General features: G+C 43.0%; 2 protein-coding genes across 9 annotated transcripts in view; both read left to right on the forward strand.

The window, feature by feature from the left end:
* Positions 1-3,695, forward strand: part of chd5 (chromodomain helicase DNA binding protein 5) — a 43,582-nt gene extending 39,887 nt beyond the window's left edge. For all 6 annotated transcript variants that reach the window (XM_048254015.1, XM_048254010.1, XM_048254012.1 and 3 more), the window contains one exon: positions 408-3,695. In XM_048254015.1, coding sequence (XP_048109972.1) covers positions 408-529 — 122 coding nt within the window. In that variant the 3' untranslated portion in view covers positions 530-3,695. The remainder of the gene's footprint in view (positions 1-407) is intronic.
* A 1,211-nt stretch (positions 3,696-4,906) lies between these two features.
* Positions 4,907-22,413, forward strand: part of arhgef10la (Rho guanine nucleotide exchange factor (GEF) 10-like a) — a 144,573-nt gene continuing 127,066 nt past the window's right edge. The window contains exons 1-4 of one of the 3 annotated variants that reach the window (XM_048254526.1): positions 4,907-5,292; positions 13,533-13,592; positions 18,018-18,371; positions 22,295-22,322. In XM_048254526.1, the coding sequence (XP_048110483.1) occupies positions 18,023-18,371; positions 22,295-22,322 (377 nt within the window). In that variant the 5' untranslated portion in view covers positions 4,907-5,292; positions 13,533-13,592; positions 18,018-18,022. Of the gene's footprint in view, positions 5,293-5,317; positions 6,435-13,532; positions 13,593-18,017; positions 18,372-22,294; positions 22,323-22,413 lie in introns of those variants that run through there. The other 2 variants (XM_048254525.1, XM_048254524.1) reach the window with 2 other exon arrangements.

Here is a 22,413-nt window from a genome sequence, read left to right on the forward strand (position 1 = left end):
ACTACACAGTGAACCCCTTCCAGCTCCTTTTGCCTTGTAGTAGTGCAAGAACACTTCCGCCGTACACTGTACAGTTCCCAAATTGCTGCAAGCCTGCTAGGGGTGTTTTGACTGGAAGAGAAAACTGTTGACTAAACATCAAAGGACTGAAGAGTTGTGAGTCATGATCCTGAAGCTCTGCAGAATAATGAGAGTAGCATTCACCAGTCAGCTAGACTTCCACTCATACGAACACCTCAGAAGTGGAGATGTGTTAGCATTTCCTTTTCAGATAGAGTAGATACTTGGATTTCTCTGCCCTTCACTACATATTAGTTTGCAGTTTGTGGTCCATGTGTAGAGTGTCAGAAGGACAGTGTTCGTGTGAACCACTGTGACCTGTGACCTGTGACCTCTGTCCTCTGTAGTGTCCAGTGGACCTCCTCCATCTGGACTCCTGGATAAGAAATCCAGCGACCCTCTGAGAGACGTCACCACCCCCGATCTGAAGTCAGGGAAACCCAACGACGTCATCTGCATCGAGGACTAGCTCCTACCCCGGCCCCTCTGATCTGGCATTACGAAAAGTAAAACAAAAACAAAACCAGACTGGCATATACTAAGCGAGTATTATTATACATACAGATATTGTATTAACTAATCGTATTGATTGCACTTTTTTGTCTTTAACGACCCCTCATGTAAAGAATCTGCCATCTGATAGGGTTTATTTTCCTGTGCTGTATCTCTCTTATATGAGATATGAGAGTTGTCAACCGTTGGAATAGAAGGTGTGTCATAGGAATTGGCACAGCCAGTCTTCTCTTCACCTGAGGAGGATGCTTTATTGCCAACACCACCTGACATTTTTGCCATTTTCTCTCTTTCTCTCGCTATCTCTCCCTCTCTCGCTTTCTGTGGAATCATGGGTATTGTCTCCATTGTGGACATGATGCTGGATGGATTGCCATGGCTCTGCATCTCGAGGTGCTACTGGATCCAGAGAAGCCTCTTAGCAGTGGGCTTCTGTCCACCAAACTCTCCTCCAAGATCTCTCTCCTTCCCTCTACTCCCTCCAAGTTCCCTCTCTTTAACCTGTGGAGCCCGTGGACTGTCTCTTGGTACAGCCTTGTGCTAAAGAGGAAACTTCTCTTGTGAAGGAGAGCCCAGATTGGTCCTCTCCGATCTGGTCCTGCTGAAGTAGAGATATGTACCCTGTATATTGTATGTATGTTGTATACCGTACGACAGCATGGCACCTAGTTCTTCTTCTCTGCTTCTGACCAGTTTCTGATTGTTTCTTTTTTTAATCCTGGTATACAGTTTACTTTTCATAGCAGCTTCAGTTTAATTCTATAATCAGTATCCCTTTTCAGGGGTATCGAAGAACTCTAAAACAATATTTTGCCTGCGATATGCCTCAAACCTTTGGCTTATGTAAGACTTGCTACTCTGCAGCCATACTGCTGCATTGCGGTATAATTTCACCTGGCTGAACATCTCAGATGTAAATAGTTAAAGAGAAAGCTGTTTAATATCCCTCGCATAGTGAAGGGACTCGAATGAAACAAGGCATTTACTCGAACGAAAAACAAAGCAGCTGCGTGCGGTTTAGAGAGCAAGCAGCGTTAATTTAATGTCAATAAAGCAAGCTGATAAATTAATGCTAGGATTAGTTTGTGCGCTGACTCGGATTTTGTAAATGCTCTTTGAGCCTACCACATGAATGTTAGAAAGAGAATGTGAAAGCTCGCCCTGTCCTGTGGTATGTCTCGCAGTTGGTGCACCAGGAGTTTAATGGGAGTGTATCTTAGGGAGAGGGGGACTTCCCTTTTCATAGCAAGGAACAGATAAAGGGGGGAAAAAATCAGAAGTGCTTGCATCATTATGTCAACTTTCGGCCTCTGACTTTTGCTTCATATTTCTTCATGAAGGTGCGATGTGTATTCAATACAAAGTTTAACATTTTTGTGTCTGTGAAGCGAACGGAAAACAAAACAGCGGGAAAAAAAATCAAAAGCTGTGCTACTGAACAGTTACTCAGAGTTGTGAGCTCTGTTTCAGGGTGTCTTTTATTCTTGGTGGGGGAGCAACATATAGTAAAATTCATATTTTAGACAGACAGCATGACAAGTTTGCTACAGAAACAGCGCTCACACTGTCTATCTGTGATTGTCTGAAGTGATAACTACCTTGGAAAAATGTTTTATTGCGATTTTTTGTCTTTTAATGAATGTCTTTTCAATGTTTTTATCAGTGGCCTCCTTATGAGGTGTTTTGATTTTCTCCAAAGACCAGAGGCATTACTTGTGTCCTTTTTTTTTAAAAAAGTTATGATTCTCCTTATAGTATGATTATTATTATTATTATTATTATTATTGTCGTTGTTGTATTAGTACAGCGCTTTACTGTGGAAATGTAAGTCTAAAATGGTGTAGTCTTTATGGAGGGCGGGGGGGTCTGGAACAGTGCAATGAATAGAACAAGGGTGCATCGTGTCTGACTAAATCTGTGTGTTTTGATATAAAAAAGGCACTAAGTGTCTCTCTTAAATGTGGGCCGGAGATCGGACTGTTGAACAGGTGACCTGATGACCTTGAGATTTTCTGCCTTGCGTGTCCTCCTTGGGCCAAACCTGTGTTTGTAAAATGACTGAATGAAGCACTTTATCTGGGGAGAGATACTGTCTCAAGATGTCGTGGGAGTCAAAATGTAAATGAAGGCCAGACTAAAGTAGGTTCTTTGAAGTAGTACGTCAGTGCAGTAGACATCATTAATTCACACGTTTGCCACCCCTCTTGAAACCCTCTTTCTGAAGAGCAGTCTTCACTTCAGGTGTATGTACTTTTCAGCCCACTTGATGTCCCAAGCTCAACCCTTTGATTGTAGGCCTAAGTTAGGCCATACTGCAGTAGTTTTGATTAGCTTTGACAAGTGCACACCATCCTGCTGTATATTCTTGGGTGCGTCACTCATCAAACATAGGCTCATAAGATAATGTTTCCCAGGCTGTACTCATTGATGTCAGAAGACCATCGATCATTTGCGTGCAACTCTGGCATGTCATGTGACAGACATAAACAGGCCCACAGACATAAACATGTTTAGTATGCCATAAATCTACAGTGGACCAGAGATAAGAAACCAATATATATAAAGACCTACATTTTTGTCAATCTACAGTATTTTGCTGGAAAAAGGAAGTTCAAATTTGACCCAACTTTTGTAACCAGACATTATATATTCATTTTTTTTCTGTTCCGTCCAATATAGTTCTGTTGTGTTCTTAGTTAATCAGAGTGCCGAAAACGACTGACTATAGCTCTAAACGAAATGCAATCAAACTGAAGCCAGTATGAATGTAGGAAGTATATAGCAAAAAGAAGAGGCTTCAGTCTAATACTATTCAATGTATTTACACTCTTCACTCATTAACACTTGGCTTTAAAAGCTATCAGGAGACCTTGGCTGCGGCACCGTTTGTTGCGATAAACGCACAGCATGTAGACATGTTCTTGGTTGACTTTGACAAGATGGATGTGTATTTATTAAGATGCGAAGGGTAGTGTGTAATGGTACGCAGTATTTCGCTCTGATGCGAACATTTGTTGTGAACAAGACGTGAAAAGGACATAAAAAATGAGTCATCTTTTCCTTTGTACTCAGTGTATTTGTTTAATGTGTTTTAATAAATTCTCTCAGTAAGAAATGAGAAACCATATGGATGTGTTGATTGAAAAACCATATTATATTCATGGTGGAGTAGGAACAAACTTTCAGAAAGTGGTTACTTTCAGCTAATATTAATTAACAGTAGTTAATTCAGATTTTATGTTGGCTCATTTGAATTAATGAATAACTTAATGACTCATAATCCATTAATTCACTAACCTGCAGCATATTTTTTATATTTAATTTAACTTAATTTTGACTTTTGAATTAACTGATAATTTCAACCTAATTGCAATCCATTTAGTTCCAAGATATACTTTTCATTTGTTGAAGACATCATTTTATGAGCGTTCATGTCATGAACTCAAAAACACATTGTGGGACCTCAAACCATTGGCACTATCTAGAGGCTAAATTCAAAACTACACCATAAGCTCAGAGCACACCCACTATCAAAAACAGGACCATGATTGAAAAAGTTTCAAAGGAAAATCATGATATGCCATTGCCCATAACACAACATCTGTGAAGATATATTTCATAGCAAAAGCTTTGCCACAAAACACTAGCATTATTGGACAAATTATAGCTTGCTCATTTTAACAAGGAGTTTGAATAGGATACAATGCATGAAGACAATGAAAAAGCTGGATGTCCAGTTACTAATGATGTAGCATTCTTGCCTGGGCTAAGATAATTTATGAGATCCACTGGGAGCTATTAGTGATAAGAAAACCCTCCCTAAGCTCTCTCTGACTTCTTGCCCACTAAATGGAGTTACAACAGTTTCAGTAGGATCTGTTGCAAATAGCTTGTTTCTCCCCTGCATAGTTCTATTTCTGCGCCTGGAGGGAGGCTTTGAGATGTCGTAATCTCTCAAGCCCTGCCAAACACTCTCCCTCTACTTTGTCTTTTCTTTCTTTCTCTCCCTCTCTCTCTCTCACTCTCTCTGTCCCACTCGTTTTCCCTTCCCTCCATCTCTCCTTTCAGTGCTGTTGGTTCCGCCCTCCAGTCTGCAGCCCCTATACTGCGATTGAGCGGCGAGCCGTCACTCGTCTGATTGGCTGCAGCCCGGGAGAGCCGTTTGGCCCTGCCCTGTGTGGGCCGTGTCCCGTTTAACAGCAGGGGGGAGAGGAGGGGGAGGGGGAGGAGGATGAGGACGGAGAGAAAGAGGGGAGGGGCCGAACTAAAGAAGGGAGAGAGGGAGAACAGAGGGGAGGGAGACAGGGGCCTCTGTCAGCAAAAGGGGAGTGTATGTGTGTGTGTGTGTGTGTGCGTGTGTGTGTGTGTGTGTGTGTGGGGGAGAAAGAGAGAGAGAGCAGGAGAGGAGCAGGGTGGAAACGGCCAGTGGCGTGCACAGACGAAGGAACTTCTATGTGAGTGGCTGAGTGTGTGGGGCTGTGTGGGAAAGTAAACAGTTCAGGATATTTCCGTCCGTCCAAGCCTGGGTGACCCGTCCATTGGCTGCCTGGCTGCAGAGAAGGTGCCCCTGAAGAGGAGGATGAGGCAGAACAGGAGGACGCTGGTCAACCTCATAGCGTGAAGTAACCCCGGGAGGAGGGTTTGGGATTAAAGCCTGTCCAGGGAGGCTCTGCGCGCTTGAGACCAGCTGGTTTGGGAAGCACTACAGCACACAAGGAGGTGAGTCTGTTGCCCATGTACGTAGTCATCCTGTCCACTGTGGACATATATATTTCTCTGTCTCTCTTTCCCCCTCTGCCTTTCTCCCCCATTGTCCATCTGACACACTCGCACACACAGGCTGTCTCTGCATGGCCTCCTTGCAACAAAGACGAGGGGGCAGTGAGAAAGGACGTTGGATGGGGGGTGGGAGAGTGGGCTACCCTGTTTTGTGTGCTCTGCCCTGCTGTCTGCCAGCCCATGCTACACCGAGGGGAGAGGAGAGGAGAGGGAAGAGGGGAGACGCACAAAGCCCAGAGGCTTAGTCTCAACGAGTGTTTGGTCTGGACAATTAAACAGGCACTGACCTCCCAGGCCCCACTGTCAGCACTATTCCTCTTAAAGCGACGGAAAACTGGGATGGAGGAAGCCTCGTGGTCCAAGGGATGGGTTGCACTCTGGACCAGGCCTAGTCTCCTGAATTGGAGTGCTTTTCAAGAACCAGCTCATGTATATATCTATATGAAGTCTTGGTTGTTTATGAACTGTTTGTTCAGTGCATAGCAGTGAAGCACTTCATGGCATACAGTCATTTCATGACCTCACTGAGCAGCATGGTCTTTTAGCTGCACTGGACCAGCACGGTCACCCTCAGGAGGAGGAGAGCTGTACAGGATGGGGCGTCCATCTCCTCGGCTGGGTCTCACAGGCCCCCAGTGTATTGGCATGCAGGAAGGCAAGCTTATCATCCCGCCCCCCACCCTCTAATCTGGCTCTTGGATGGGGTTCCCTTCACTTATCCCTTCCCTTTTCACCGATTTTTCCGTCCCAGAATTCCATGGGAACAACGTTTCTTTTTTCTTCCTGTTTGTCCCTTGGAAGTTTCAGTGCCCTTTCCTTTCTGTTGGTTTTCTCTCTTTCTCTCCTTTGCCTTAAAAGTGTCATTAATAGTCTGTGCATGTTTGAGGGGGAGCTCTGGGACAAACGCACCCTGTCCAGGGTCCCCCCTCTCCCCAGCGCAGGGGGCCAACCATGCCCAGCTGTGGCCTCCCGGGCTCTCCAGGGAGACAGCAGGGAGCCAGGAGTGGCGTGGGTGGAGGCGTCCCACAGGACCCGACACTGGATCCTGGTCCTGCCTCTCACGCCAATGCTTGTTTTGAAAGGTGTGTGGGTTTGTGTGTGCCCCCGTAGAACGACATACAACTCCCTGTTTGCACACTCTTCCTAAACTCATCAATTTGGCAGACATGTAGCGAGCACACCTACCTGACACATTTTATTTTATGGTCCCAGATGTGGTATGTTTTATGCATGTGAAATATGGATAACCTTTAGAGTGTCTTAGTAATGCTTTCACCTGAAGAGATATATGATCACAGGAGAGTTCTGCTGAGCTGACTGTCTGTGGGAACATGGCCCAACTTGCTGTCATCAGTTGCCCCTCACTATTGTTACCTCAGATACATTCCCAGGGGCCTCACCTGCTCATTAAACCAGTCATTTTAAGCCAAAATAGGGGTCAAGGTTGAACAAATTGCAACACAAGCAAACTTAACTGATTTTGAATCCTCAATATGTCCTGAGTAAGGGAAAAAAAGCCCTGAAGAATCCCGATAGGGGAAAGTTTCGAAAAAGACCCAAATATACCCTATTCATGCGCCTATACAGTATTTTTCTCACGTGAATAGGGGAAAAAAATTAACCTTCACATATCACCATGAAAATTACTGAGTTGATTACTTACATCAAGACAAACAAAAAATGTATTATAAGTTTTTTGAAATTGTTTGTTAACATGGGCAAACAGGGCATAATGTAATTACGTATAGTTAATTTGTATAAATACCACAACGGAGCTAATAGTCCAGGCAAAGTAAGGTCTGACCCAAAACTAATGGCAAAAGAATTTATTTTCACATTTTTATACTTCAATTGGTGATCTTTACACCATAGTAAAAGACCATGAAAATCCAGTTGGTGGAAATATGTTCAATATGTGCTTATTTCAGACTGGTTTGTTGCAAAATTGGTGTCTATTTTTACATTGTGGCCCTTTGAATCAATGGAAATGGTTATTGAATCTTTAAATAGAGCCAAGTGGGTTTTTGCATGTAAGTGTTCCACAATGTGTAATCTGTACAAACACATAGTTAGGCATTATTCAGCCTAGGAAAGTGGTTTTGGTGTTTACGTAATCTGATTTAGAGGTCACTGAAACATACAGTATATCACACTAAAGTATCAGTCCATCATTTTGCAAGTCTTATAGACCTCTTGCCCAGGGGTTGACTGATATACTGTCTGTCCAATCAGAGGGGCCTGTATGATGCCCCTTTACTTTGCACAATTTTTGTCGAAAACAATAATCGGACAACACAGTATGTTTATGTTAGTAAATGCAGGAAAATTGTGAAAGCAAAGTTGAAGATGGACATAATCATGTCCTAATTCGACAGAATGGTGCAGATGGGATAACTGCAGTTAGCCTCTAAGTGACTCTATTGTTGTGACATCTGGCAAAAATGCTATACTAATAAATATAGTTTAAGATTAATAATTAACAATGCATGCCTATGCATGGGTCATGGTTTTACCAAAGTCATAGAACAGTCAAAACTATACATATTCTAAAAGCATATGCCCTGTACATGAAATATAGCATCAATCAATTTATGTCCCATCTTCCTCCATACCATGCACACATACACATACTCCTCTATTCTGTATAGGCGAATCAAGTGAACAGCTGATACATTTTGGCCTGCACTATTAAGGGAAACAAATTAAACACCCTAAACTATATATTTTCTGAAAGCATATACCCTCCGGAGGAGATATAACACCATTTAAGACATTTCCCATCTTCCTCTATGCCATGCACAATACATTGCCCTCTATTCTGTAAAGGTGAATCTAGTGTAAAGTGGATACATTTTGGCCTATACTGTCCAGGGAAAACAAATTCAACACCATAAACCATATATTTTCTATAAGCATATACCCTCTAGAGGAGATATAACACCATTTAAGACATCTATTATCTTCCTCCATGGCTTGGACAATTTGTTTGTCAAATGTTGCAATTAGTTTTGGGTCACTATACATTAGCTACCGGTATACATAATTACATTATGCCCTGTTTGCCCATGTTAACAAACAATTTCAAAAAACTTATAATACATTTTTTGTTTGTCTTGATGTAAGTAATCAACTCAGTAATTTTCATGGTGATATGTGAAGGTTAATTTTTTTTTCCCCTATTTTATGGAGAAAAATACTGTATAGGCGCATGAATAGGGTATATTTAGGTCTTTTTCTAAACGTTCCCCTATTGGGATTCTTCGGGGCTTTTTTTCCCTTACTCAGGACATATTGAGGATACAAAATCAGTTAAGTTTGCTTGTGTTGCAATTTGTTCAACCCTTTCTCCTAAAATGACTGGACTACTCTGCCATCTGTGGTCTGCTTTAGTGTATGTGTTTGTCTCCCATACACTGTATGGTGAAAATAGAATCTGTGTTGTATAGGAATAGGAAAATAATAGTTGTCTATGGTGATTTGACACTCATCTTGAGGACCCTGTGAGCTTTCAAAGAGCGAGGTAGTCTGTAAATCGTCTGTAGAGCAGTGTGAGGCCTTGTGGTCTTGTTGTTTTGCAAGCAGAACAAGGAAGCACTGACCAAATAGGTATCCCAGGCTTTACAAAGACACCATGTAATTAATGCATGGCCAGTCTGGGAAATAAATGCATGTCTGACACTGCATTCTTTGTTGTGAAGGCAACCACAAGTACAATACAACATGTGTTTAAACATTGTTAGCCACACATACTTATTTACCTTTCTGTTCCACCTGTGCATATAGCACATTGTCAGTGACTGCTTGGTTCAGGGTAGTGGCTGCTCGAGTGGTGGTGGAGATGTGTGGGCATCAGCAAACGTTACTGACACAGGGGTCATCTTTCAGCGCCTTCCCTGCACCAGCTGTGGGGGAGAGCAGTGACCTTGTGCTGGTGCTGATGCAGGGGCATCACCCCACATGTGTTTGAATTATGCATCCATGCATGTCTGAGCAGCACATCTGAGCAGCTGGCCCTGATGCACTGGGTATCAACACTGGCTCTAGGGGGGCTTAGATGATGAGACAAAGAGGGCTGAATCCCATGTAAGGTAACAAGTATGTAAGTGTTTTTTTGTTCCTTTTTGTTTGTTGTTGTTGTTGTGCTTTAACCATCTGGGAAATATATGAGGATGTAAATAGCCCTACTGCTCTCTGCGATGTGTATTCTACAGCATCCAGCATCCAGCCAGAAGGTTTAGAGTATTTGGTTCCTTTTAAAAGTGTGTGTTTGTATTGTTTGTACAGGTTCAGCTAGGCCCTTTGAGAAGTCTAACACTCTTCTCCATCTCATAATACTGTCACACAAACTGCTGTTCATTCAAATTCGGCAAACATTGGCAAACGTTTGTGGTGAACATGTTTTTTTCTAAACTGGTACATTTGAACGATTTGGTGTTAACATTCCATTATAACGGTAATTGCATTGTTACCAAAGATTCTAGAACAGAGCAAGATAGATCAGTTACGTCATAGGCATGAAGTACGCTCTGAGCCTGACAGGGCGCCATTTTGGTAAGCTCAGCGCAGCATTTCATATACAGTTCCAATTCTATGAGCCCACCTGAACAGCTGTTTTTAACGTTGCCAGCTGTTTTTTTTTTTTTTCGGTAATGAACTGCAAGAACTGACAGTGTGAAAGGCCTGATTTATCTTTTTCCAAGTTTACACTGAATAAGGAGAGGTAAATAGGCCTATTTAGACAGAAGTAGCTATTGCACTGGTAAATAGATCACATAAATTCCCATTGAGAGACTGTATAGCCTACTGATAAGCTAGCTAGCAGGCAAACTAACTTAGCTAACGTTATATTATCACCATTGTTCTTTTTTCTACCTGTAGGCTATCCGTTAACCCTTTTGTTCACGGCCTGCTTAAGCATAGGCATAGGCTATTATTATCAATCACTAATAAGGTCAAGATTTCACTCAAGCATCTGATGTAACTTAAATAAATGCAAATAGTTGGCCTAGGCTAAACACAACCGTGCTTGACTAATTATTATCGTTTCCATGCAGTCAAAAACTCCCAAATTGTCCTGCTTGTCTATGTGAAATGCATAGGCCCTATGACCACAGAAGTTCGTTTTCAAAAATCATTAGCCTATATACAGGCTGGAGCCAAATTAAAACATGTCTTTGTAAATGGCTTTGTAAATTAGTCTACGTTTAATTAAAAAGTGTTTCTTGCGTGCGTTCATTCTCTCATTCCCTCTCCAAAATGTTCCTGTTCTAGGCTGGCCAAGTGCATGAACCCAGCATCGGTGCGCGCGTCACATGAAACACAATTGAGACAATAGATTGACCATATTGTACAACTGCAAAGCCTTATCATAGGCATGTTATATTCATGACATGAAAAGTGGAACTTATAGAACGAAAATGAGAAATTGCGCAGTCGGCTAAACGTTTTAAACTTGCGCAAAACTGATGAACCCAGCATCGGTGCGTCGCATAAATTAAAACACAAATTGAAGCCGCACAGCTTGACCATTGGACAATCCTACCACAAAACCTTTCCATAGGCATGCAACGTTTATGACATAAAAAGTGGAATATGAACGCATTTCATCACACCTGACAAATAAACAGGGCTGTGGCCGCGATTTGACTGATTTATTGAGCTCTCAGCGCAGTGCTGACTTGCGCGTCTTTGATGAGCATATACGAAGGAAAGCCCTCTAATCGGACGGGCAAGACTGACAAGGAGGCCAGCCCGTGGCTACGCGTAGCCTATGTCAAACAGGTGCTTTCTCTTCGACCTCCACAAATTAAGCTCCAGTTAATTCCGTAGTCGTTTGAATAAGTTTGCGATTGACAACGCGACTGACAACGTTGTGATAAATAGGCATTCTAACTTTTGCAAAGTCAACTTGAATGCATCAATTTTGAACAAAGTTGTATAGGCTACACCGCGCCAGTTGTAGTCTGCATGAAGTTCTTGCACAAGCCACCGTTTTGATTTCCGTAGGGGAGATGCGGGCTGAACCCGCTTGAGGGAGAGAATGGGTGCCCTACACTACGCACATCTCTATGAAATAATGTAGCAAAACAATCATGGAAACAATGTCAATAGGCTAGACAGATATTGTGAGTAGGCCTAATGCAGGAATGGACGTTACAGTTATTCAGTAACTATAGGCTAACGAATTACTGAAATTTAAATTGTAATGTGTTACCTTTAGACTACTTCGTTTCCCAATAAAGTAACGAAATTACAGTAACACGTTACCCCCAACACTGGCCTATTGAACTTTGGTGGATGATGGACAGATGTCAGTGCCCTAGCCTAATTTACCCTCGGAAATAATTCTACATTGTCTTTATACAATATATTTAACTGGTCTAGACATGGTGTGGTCTATTGGGTTTCACGTAATTTCAACATACAGCTTTACAGAATAAATATTGTTAACATGTTAGGATCAGCGCCATAGTATTCCCACGGTAGCCAGCGTCTGTGACGACACCTGAGCTTACCAAAATGGCGCCCATAGAGTCATAGAACGTACTTCAACATATCCAACGTATTCTCCTGCCAGTAATCTATCTTGCTCTGTTCTAGAATCTTTGATTGTTACCTTCGTCAAGGCCACGTCCACTGTATGTTCGCGGAGAACTACTTTACCTCCTCAGACTGTTTGCGAGTGTTTGCAAATGTTCGCCTCAAGTCAAACAAAAACCGGAAATGTTCGCCTATGTTTGCGAATTTGATCGCATCTCTGCTAACATTGCTGCTATGTTACTGTGTGCAAGGAGATTTCATCCTGAAATACTGTGGTTTTGGTGTCTTATATAACAGTGCGTTAGAAACAAGGGGACGATATTACCAAGAAATGTAACGGTGATGAGAATACTAGTGTTTTCTCTGCTTTTGTTTGCTGTTTGCTTTGGTAGCAGGAGATGACATGATCTGTCTGTGTGTGCAGTTCACACAGGGCTGTATCTCCATAAATGGCTTACTGAGTCTCTTACACACTCACAGTGGGAACGCCTGCACTGATCTCACCTCTCTCTTTCTCTCTCTCAATCTTTCTCTCTCTGTCCCCGCTGCACAGGAGCTTGCTTTGATCAAGCACATGGCAACAGCACTCTCAATCCCAAACTATCCCATCCCACCAACTCCCCTTCACTGTTATGCTGTGTTTATCACCCAGGCCTTATGGTGGATTAGGCCTCTACCCACCCACACACTCCTGAGAGGAATCCCTCCCCGAGTGGGTGGTGAAGAGCGCAGCTCCTTGCCCACCGTTCCACCGCTGAGAAAATTCCATGTCTGTTTACACACACGCCAGCAGCAGCTGTGGCCGAGTGGCTATTGTCCATTGATGTGGACGCTGCGTCTGGTTCGTGGACGGCCCGTGCATTATGCATGTGTACGGTGGCGGAGAGACTCCCGCTGGGTCCCAGCGCTAACCACACCACTGGCCACATCACCACACACTTTTGTAGAAGCACTACTGACACGGCTCTCTGTGTCTATGGACACATCACTCAGCACAAGGTCTGTGAGATCTGAACAAAGCACTTGTCTCATAGGTTGGCATGTTTGTCTCCAAGTAACTGCTTACGTACATGATTGTAATGGATTACATGGTCTTAACAAACCATTACACACTATTGTCAGTCTTATTTAGGACACGTTCCAGAAATGCTTTTGCTCTGATCTGCTTAATGTGTATTACAGGTCCTTGTTTATGTGATGATTCACCATAATCACTTTATCTGCTGTCTCACCGGGCTAAAAGGCTCAAAGACATTATCCTACAATTGTTCCTTTCAGAACCAGGGCAGGGTGTTTACTTTTAAATTGTCTCCTGTAGAATCCATTCACAGTGTAGATCCGATATCTCAATTACTCTGTCTTTGATTACAAGCACTGACTTATTCTTGGAGCTTTGATTAAACACACACACACACACACACACACACAACCAACTTAACAGCTGTTATCCACCTGATCAATCAATATCAAATCATTATCAACCATGTAAATGGGCAACAGCCTTTGTAGTTTCACAGGTAATGCGTCTCCCTGGACGGGCCATGTTCACGACATTCACCTGCACCAATATTATTATGTAACTCTATATGTTTGACCCTATAGAGACATAGAGACATGCCTTAAACTGTGCTTTGCTTCAGCTTATTGTTCCTCCCTGTGGGTCTTCTCCTGACTGCCCTTGCCGTAGGTGGGATTTCAAGGTAAATTCCCCCCCATCAAACTCAACCTTGTTTGAAGTGCGTTAGTCAAAAACATGTGAACAGCGGTTTGGACAATGTTTGGTTGTGCTACTGATGAGTGGAATGTTTGGATTAGAACTGAATGTTGCATTCCTCCTCTCTCTGCTCTGCTTAGCTGTAAAGCCACATCACTGTCAAGCATCATGAACGGCAAAGCTGTGTCTCAAAAGGCCTTCATATTTTGTTACTAAAAGATGATATCTGAACTACGAATAAATGTTTTGACTGGTTGACTGGATGCAGTCATGGGAGAGCAGATGATTTTGAACGGCAGCATTTTTTAATGTGAAAATAAACTTGCTAACTTATTTTTGTTTCACACCATGTTTTTCTCTGCAGTTTCTTACAGTTTTGAGTAGAGATGCACTGATATAGAATTTTAGGGCCGATAACGATAACCGATATTTATTGGTTTGTTGTGGCCGATACCGATACGATAACCGATAATATTACTCATAAACGGCTCAGCTTGGAATAAGCTTCAGTATAGCGACCAAATCAGAGTTTGTGAGGGAAACTTAGGTTTAGTTTCAACTGCGGGTAACTGAATAAAGCTGCAACTCCTCAGACTGTATCTTATGTCCGTCTACTCTGTTGCGCACAACCTGCTGCAGCAGAAATGAAAGGCGTTAGCCCCGAAGGTTTTAATAACTTATTATGATGACCTGTCTGGAACTGAAGCACGAATGGTTAGCATATTTCTAGGTAATAATACAAAACCCAAGCTAAAGTAATGCAAATATAATACTAAAACACAACTTAGAACTAGACCTACTTATGTACTCGTCCCATAACGAGTTTGTTTATTTGTTTCCCCGACCAGCGCTGTAAAGTGCAAACACACCAGCACAAGACGACTCTAGATAGGGCTGAGCTCCGCTCTGGTAAGGTTAAATGGTGGATCATTCACGAGAGGATTTTGAGATGCACAGATTCCCAAATCCCAAATGAATTTCATCACGAGTGGTGAAATACATTCACACCGCTGACATTATATTGAGGAAAAAGTATAGCCAACCAAGCTCAAGTAGCTCAGTGTAGCCAGACGGACCTTACGTAGGTCTAAATTAGGACTTTAAAAAATATCGGCGCAAATTATCGGCCAGAATTCTGTTATCGGACCGATAATAATATTTTCATTTTTTCACTTATCGGCTAATAATAAATCGGCCGCCGATATATCGTGCATCCCTAGTTTTGAGCCAGTTGTAACAATTTCTAAAGTTTCTGTTAAGATCACTGCGAAGACAATGAGTCAAGCAACTTTTAAGTTCAATTCCTGGAGAAAAGCTGAATTAAAGCCACCATTAAATGTGACATAATTTTGCTTTGAGGAAAGTGCCTTCTGAATGACCAAGCCTATCCACTGTAAAAAGCTGGATGGCTTCAAACTCATATCGTCTAAACCCTCAGTGATGTAGCCTTCCATCAAGATAGCGCCATGACACAAATCCTCTGTTCTGTCTGCTTACGGCCAAACCTTTAACATATTTCATGGAGCTGACCCCTTGACCTGTGAGGTAATGAACTTTTTCAGTGGCAAAATGCTGGAACAATGCTTCGAGAGTTTGTGCCGAGGGGTCTCCCACAAAAGCCTCTTTGTGCATCCAAGGACTGAGTGGGCCTGCTGGAGAAACTGTGTTTGTGGTGCCCTCCCAGCAACCAGCCCCATGGGCTGAGATACCACATGAACACAAGCTACGATGATGCTGTCATAGCTGACTACAGTTAAAACCAAAGCATATCTGACACTTTCCACATGCATGCTTAGAAGTATTACTGAATACTTTTCCTTATGGACCTCACGTCCCAGTCCGGGACTGCTGTACTTAGTAGAAACCCAGTTTGTCAACATGAAGATGGACAGCCTAATCAAAGAAGTTGCAGTGAATCTCACAGTTAACTGTAACAGCAAAAGTCACAGGCCCTTTCTGACTATGATGTAAGTCCCTTGTCACCAAGTCACTATGTTCCTGAATTACTGAGACCCCCATGCTGAGAATCACACTGGCTGTGTCACCATCTAGATTAATCTTTACACCAAAATGAGATTTTCCTTGGCCTGCATTTCCATGGAACAGCCCAGGAATGTCTGCATAGTGCCTCTTTGGAGGGGGGTTGAATAAGTCCCCTTTTAAACACAGCAGATGTGGAGACAATGCTGGTCGTCACTCATGCTGTTTAATTATATCTGTAAGCTTAAAAACCTGCCTCAGTGCCAATGTCTCTGTGTTTAGTGGTCTCTAATAGGACCCCAAGAGAGCCATGCAGTACTGTAGGTTCCCTAGGGCCACAATGAACTGGAGTCCATCCAGTAGGACTTGCTGCACTGCGCCGTCATGTACATTAATCTTCAGACTGACATGGACGTGCAGACGTCATGCTCATAATTTTCCCATCGAAAAACAAAATGAGGTCATTTCCTACTGATAGTATCAGGAGACAGCCGGTTTGGCACAGAATTAACTGCCGAATGATACTGAACGTTTGGCTGATAGACAGTTTGAGGTTATGTTAAAAAAAAAAATGTTTGTGAATCAGGGCGTTTGCTCAGCTTGAGGCCCCAGTCCTCTCTTCACGTCTTGTGATGTCATTCTCGGGGACGCCGAGGAAATGCCCCTGTGGCAGCCAGGAATGTTGGGCCGCGGAGGAGGAGGCAGTGTGGAGTTCATCGAAATGCAAAGCATATGCTGGGGAGGGAGGCGCTCGTAAAAGACTGGTAAAGGGGCTGCCAGAGAGGTGAAAGTGAATCTGACTGGAGCGTTTCCCTCTGTGCAGTGTGAGTGTGCAGTGCGAGTGAGAAAGGGCACTAGATGGAGGACTTGTTGTGCATGTTAAAGGGTAGGATCATTGTGGTCTACCAGTTAGCGAGGAGCTCTCTTTATTTCTTATGCGTCTCTTTAATGAAGTAGTCACATAGATGGGGAAAAGACCTTTAGGTCAGTTAGTGTTTGATCTGAGATTTGAAATCAGTGTTGCTCAATGACTAATTCAATGTAAAAATGTTTCCTAGCCAGTGAAGCACATCAAGGAACTCCATCTCCCCTCTCTTGTAGACTCTTGTGGGCCTCTCAGAAGTGCATTGTATCAGGAGCGCTAACTGTCAGACTAGAAGTAACAAATCCCACAGGTCTGAAAACACATGACTCAGCCATGCAGTCATCCAAACAGGAGAGCTCCCACAAAGATAACAAGACTATGTACTTGGTCACGCTAGTACGTCCGCTACTGAGGCACATTTCACTCAACCACTTTAGCAGCTTCCTGGAGATTAGTGCTACATACCATAATGGTAAAAATACTTCAATGGGTGGAATTGATCTGTGTGTAAAACCTTTTAGGCAGTTTAATTATGTTAAGAGCTCCTTCATCAGCCATATGCCCACTTGTACCATCAGCTTAATCTCCTCTCTGTTAGATACCTCGATCTTCTCTCAGACACAAGAGGAATTAGAAAATAGAAAGAGTCTCTCATATATCCCCAGGAGGGAAATTAGTTCTTTTGCTTTTTTGCTTCACTCAGAAACCGACTGGACATGCCATCTTCCTCTTTAGATAAGAAGTTATGAACCAAACCAGTGATGTGTGAACAAAGAGACATTTGTGTTGCTGAGCAGCACATGGATGGTGTTGTACCCTACAGTACAGTTTCAATAGTTCAAGGTTTCTTTCTAAACACAGAACAGTGACATTCCAGGGTTGTGTTTGTTTTTATCTGCTGAAGTTCTGGTTAGGACGTTGAGTTTTTTTTTTGTCAGCTATTGGTGTGTTATCTTTAAAAAGATAATTAAACAATATTGCACTCTCACAGACACAGCACAGTATTATACAACATATGCTGAAAAAATGTTTTTGTACAGCAGTGGAATGTTCAATTTTCCATAAAAGGAAACATTGGGCAGTTTTACAAAAGTTATTGCATACAACAATGCATACAAAAATAATCAGTGACTGTTTTCATTTTACATACTATTGTTGGCATCCTGAGCCTTTGGTAGCCTACATTTTTTCGATTTGCTCAGATTTGAATCATTCCTCTAGTTGAAGATTAGCACACATGCTGTAGAGGCTGTCTAAGATATGCTACCCAAAACAACAATAGCTTCTTGAATAGGGACTCAGCTTGGTTAAATTGAATTGCAATTATTTTCTGCACTCCCATGCATATGCATTATACACTTTAAAACTGAGGCGGTTGCAACAGCAGGTGGTCTTCAGCTTTGTTGTCACAATATATCAGTAAACAGTCTTTGTTTACTTATAGAAGAGATCATTTTGCAATAGGATTTCATCTTAATATGCTACCCATATGCACAACAGTTGGCACTTGATGTAATCCACATGACAATACTTAAAATACATAATGTAATATTGTTAATATTTCAGAGCACATGTCCACCTCAGCCTCACAGCAGCAGTCCAGGTCAGCAGAGGAGGACGAGGAGGAAGAACAAGGCGAGAAGTTTGAGTTTGAGGACAGCGATGGCGAAGAGCAGGGGAGCTCTGTAATATCGTCTCCAGGGGGTGAAGCACCAGCTGGCACAATGAAGGCGGACGTGGGTGCCACCAAGGACGGCACACCTGGTGCTGCAGCGGTGGAGGAAACTCACCTCCCACATTCTGACAAAGAGACTGAGAAATGCTCAGCAGTGAAGACGACCCAGGAAATATCTACCGCAGCCTCTGTGACTCAGGAGAGCACTAATATCCAGGGTGAAACCTGCACGCCTCCTCATACAGGTAAGATATACATGTTTACCTTTATCCCTCCGCACAGCTCTGTGTGCCACGTGCTATTTTATTCCACATATCCACCACATCAACATGCTCTGCTGCTCAACTTATAGAGCAAGCCTCTAGCAGCAGAAGTCACGTGTTATCCCCAAGAAAAAACAACGCATTGATGTAGCATGTCAGCTCACGTATGTTATAGGCTACGCCACTTGGGATAAAGGCATCTGGTTAATGAACCACAATTAATGCAACTATGTTCAGTATGTAGCCATTAACAATGACTCACTGTCAGATGTCCAGTGTTTGAGTCGGATTCAGTTCACTCATTAATACACACACTACACTCATTAAGCAGTGCCTCTGCAGCCTCTGGGCAGGGATCACACAATTGATAATCACTGCTCCGGTGAAAGAAAAAAAAAAACTCTGACTGTCCCTCGACAGCCATCTCCTTGAGATGTAACTACTTAAGACTGTAACAAGACTACTTGTTTCAGTTAGTCCCCGGTCCACCTGCATTACAGCACTACAGTAGACAGAGCAGCCCCTAATCCCTCAGTGCTGCTTTTGCTGGTGAGAGGTGATTAGCAGGACGATTAAGAGGCTTTGTAAACAGGGTCCATGAGGAGTAATCATTCCGCACAGCACTTGGTGCAAAGCGCCGCTCCCGGGCTCAATAATAATGCGTCCTCGGAAGGCCCGGTTGCTGTGTGCGCGGGTGGGGGTGGTATATATGGTGCTGTTATGTAACAGCGGCGTGCGTAAACGGCTGGGGCCCCCACGATGATCCCCTTGACTCAGGGAGCTTTTTGTGTTTACACAGCGGCATGCTATTATTCAGCCCCGCAGAATGTCTTGGAAAAAGGCACCTTCTCCGGTCGCTGGGGTTGTACAATTCAAAGCAAGCCTTCGCCTCTCATTTTCACAGCTCTTCAAACGCTGGCTGCACCAACCGTGTGTTGATTCTGGATTACCCTTTGATTGTGCGGGTGTTTGGATTGTTCTGAACAACACACAGGGTTGCATTCATTGTTTTTGTTGCTTTGTTGTTATTGTTTTTTTTTCACAGTGGGCATCAAAGCAGATAAGGCTATAGTGCAAAAGCCGGTGTTGTGTGCCTTCTGGTTTTTCCCACCTACTGGTTTCCCTTGCGCGTGCTCGCGTTGCTCACCAGCTGCAGGAGTTGTCAAACATTTTTCAAAGTTGTTTTACACGGATTTGAAGTCGCATTTCATATCTATCCCATGATCATTACACTACAACCACTCGTACAAAATACATGTAAAATAAAGGCTATCATTTTGCACACTTTACAGCATTAAAATGGATTCGAATAAATACACACACCTACGAACCAGAACGATCTATTCAGCGCATTATCTCTTTGAGCCACTCCAATTCTCTGAAAACAGTCATCAAATCACCTATATTAATTAACCACCAACATTTTGTCTTGCATTAAGTGACAGGAATGGTAGCCTATTGCTTTTATCTTGTCTGAGCGACTACCAGGCCTATGGGTTTGAAAAGTCAAATGTTCCCTGACAAAGACATTCGAAAAATATAGCTGCAAGCAGCAATGAGGGGGCCAAGCAGATGAGCAGGAGTTGTCATGGCAACCCAATGTTGCTACATTATACACACACCCAATTAACCCCCCCCCACACACACACATATACACAGATAAACTTCCTCCCCCACACACCCCAATAGCTCCCCACACATACGCACACCTCAAACATCACCAAATGTATTGTGCGTCCTCAGGTTGTAGTCACGATTCCACATACCAAGTTTGGTGTTCATACGAGAAAGTGTTGATAATTATAGCGCCTCTAGTGGTCAAAGGTCACTTAATATATTGAGCGTCTTCTGGATGTGGTCCCGAGTCCATGTACCAAGTTTTGTGTCGATACGAGAAAGTGTTGCAAATTATAGTACCACTAGTGGTCAAAGGTTGCTAAAATTATTGTGTCTCTTTAGGATGTGGTCCTGAGTCCATGAACCAAGTTTGGTTTTGATATGTGAAAGCATTGCTGAGATATGACCTAATCTTCTGTTTCTCTAGCGCCACCCTAGTGGTTGAAGGTCACCAAATTTATTTTGTGTCCTCAGGATAAGGTCCCAAGTCCATATACTAAGTTTGGTTTTGATACGTGAAAGTATTCCTGAAAAATGAGCCCACTTCCTGTGATTATAGCGCCCCCCTAGTGGTCAAAGGTCATTACATTTATTGAGCCTCCCCCTTATTGGGTCCTGACCCCATGTATTGACTTTGGTTTTTAAATGTCAAAGCATTGCTGAAATTTGACTATACTTCCTGTGATTATAGCGCCACACAGTGGTCAAAATGCACCAACTTTCCTGAGCCTTCTCCTAATAGGGTCCTGAGTCCATATACCAAGTTTGGTTTTGATACGTGAAAGCCTTGCTGAGATCACTTCACTTCCTGTTTGGCGGCTTCGCCGACAAACTTGATTGGTTGTCACGGGCAACGGGTTTTGAATATAGGTCCAAAAAGCAATGTGTTTGAGAGTCATGGTCTGAAGATCATCTGCGCCAAGTTTCATGAAAATCAGATGAAGTTGGACATGTGACCTGTGATAACTTCTAAGTGATTTTGATTAAATCCAATATGGCGGACGGATCAATTACGTTGACGTCACAAAATCACATCTGTCAGCCTTAGGACTTCCCACAGACACCACTAGTACATTAACATTAACATTAACAGACACCAATAGTACGTTTTAATTCCAAACACATCACCCGTTACAGGCCAAAGCGTAATTTTGCTTATTATAGCGCCACCTATAGGTCAAAAGTCATCAAATTTATTGAGCCTCCTCCTTATTGGGTCCTGACTCCATGCACTGAGTTTGGTTTTGATACATGAAAGCATTGCCGAGATATTGCTTCGCCGCCAAACTTGATTGGTCACGACGGGCGACGGGTTTCGAATATGGCTCCAAAAAGCAATGCATTTGTGAGTCATGGTCTGAAGATCATCTGCATCAAGTTTCGTGAAAATCGGACAAACTTTATGCCCTTTGATTACTTTTAAGTGTTTTTGATGAAATACAATATGGCGGAAGATCCAACATGGCGGAAATTGACGTCATGGGGTGCGTCCAGTTCGGTCTCATCCAAGGATTCCAAGTATACCTCAATTTGTATGGTTGAAATGTTAAGCGCATAGATGTAATGCTAAATCTGACACATTGGTGGCGCTAGAGCACTTGACATGAAAGTGGCTGTAATGTAGCCGAAAATCGACTTCAAACCACCTAAAAACTAGCCTGGCGGGCCATCCTATATCATTGTATAGTCTGGAATCGACCCATTCACCTCGCTTAATCCAAGGGGAGGGCAGAGAATTGTCTTTCAAACTGCCTAGGCATAAAATAGGCCAGCGCTACGACCATATCCGTATCCGGTCGGCAAAACGGCAAATACATCCTTCTTCGAAAGGAATGACTTAAGTGCATTGTGTTGCTCAACTTTCAAAGAAAAGCACATGTCCAACTCCTCCAAAGTTGACGCCAACGCCGATTCAAACAACCGCTCTTCGTTCGGCATAGCCACCTTCCTTGTTGTTCACCGTCATAGGACTGTCGTCATCCTGTTAAGCCCGCCTTAAGACTCTAACAAAATAGAGCGCTGTGATTGGATGACATCCACGGCGTCAGCCAATAGAAATTCCTATGGTTTGCTACTAGACGTACAGGCTGAGCAAATTAATTTGCCGCCGCTAGGGTGCGTCTAGATTTCTAAGCTACCTAAAAACAACTTGTTTGTGAATGTCTGACAACTGCTGCAGCGCATGCACGCGCAAGATAACCAGTAGGTGGAGAAACCAGAAGGCTCACAACACCGGCCCATGTGTGTTTTTCCATGTAAGGCTAATTATATTCCAACTCTCTCCACAGATGCGCCTGCCGCAGAGAGACAAACACGGTAAGATATGCCAGATATTCCCCCACAAATCTTCCTGACTACTTGGCTTTAGCTTTGAAAATTACATTTCTCGGGTTTCAGAGGCTAATTC

Source organism: Alosa alosa, chromosome 10 (assembly GCF_017589495.1).
Source record: "Alosa alosa isolate M-15738 ecotype Scorff River chromosome 10, AALO_Geno_1.1, whole genome shotgun sequence".
Lineage (NCBI taxonomy): Eukaryota > Metazoa > Chordata > Actinopteri > Clupeiformes > Clupeidae > Alosa > Alosa alosa.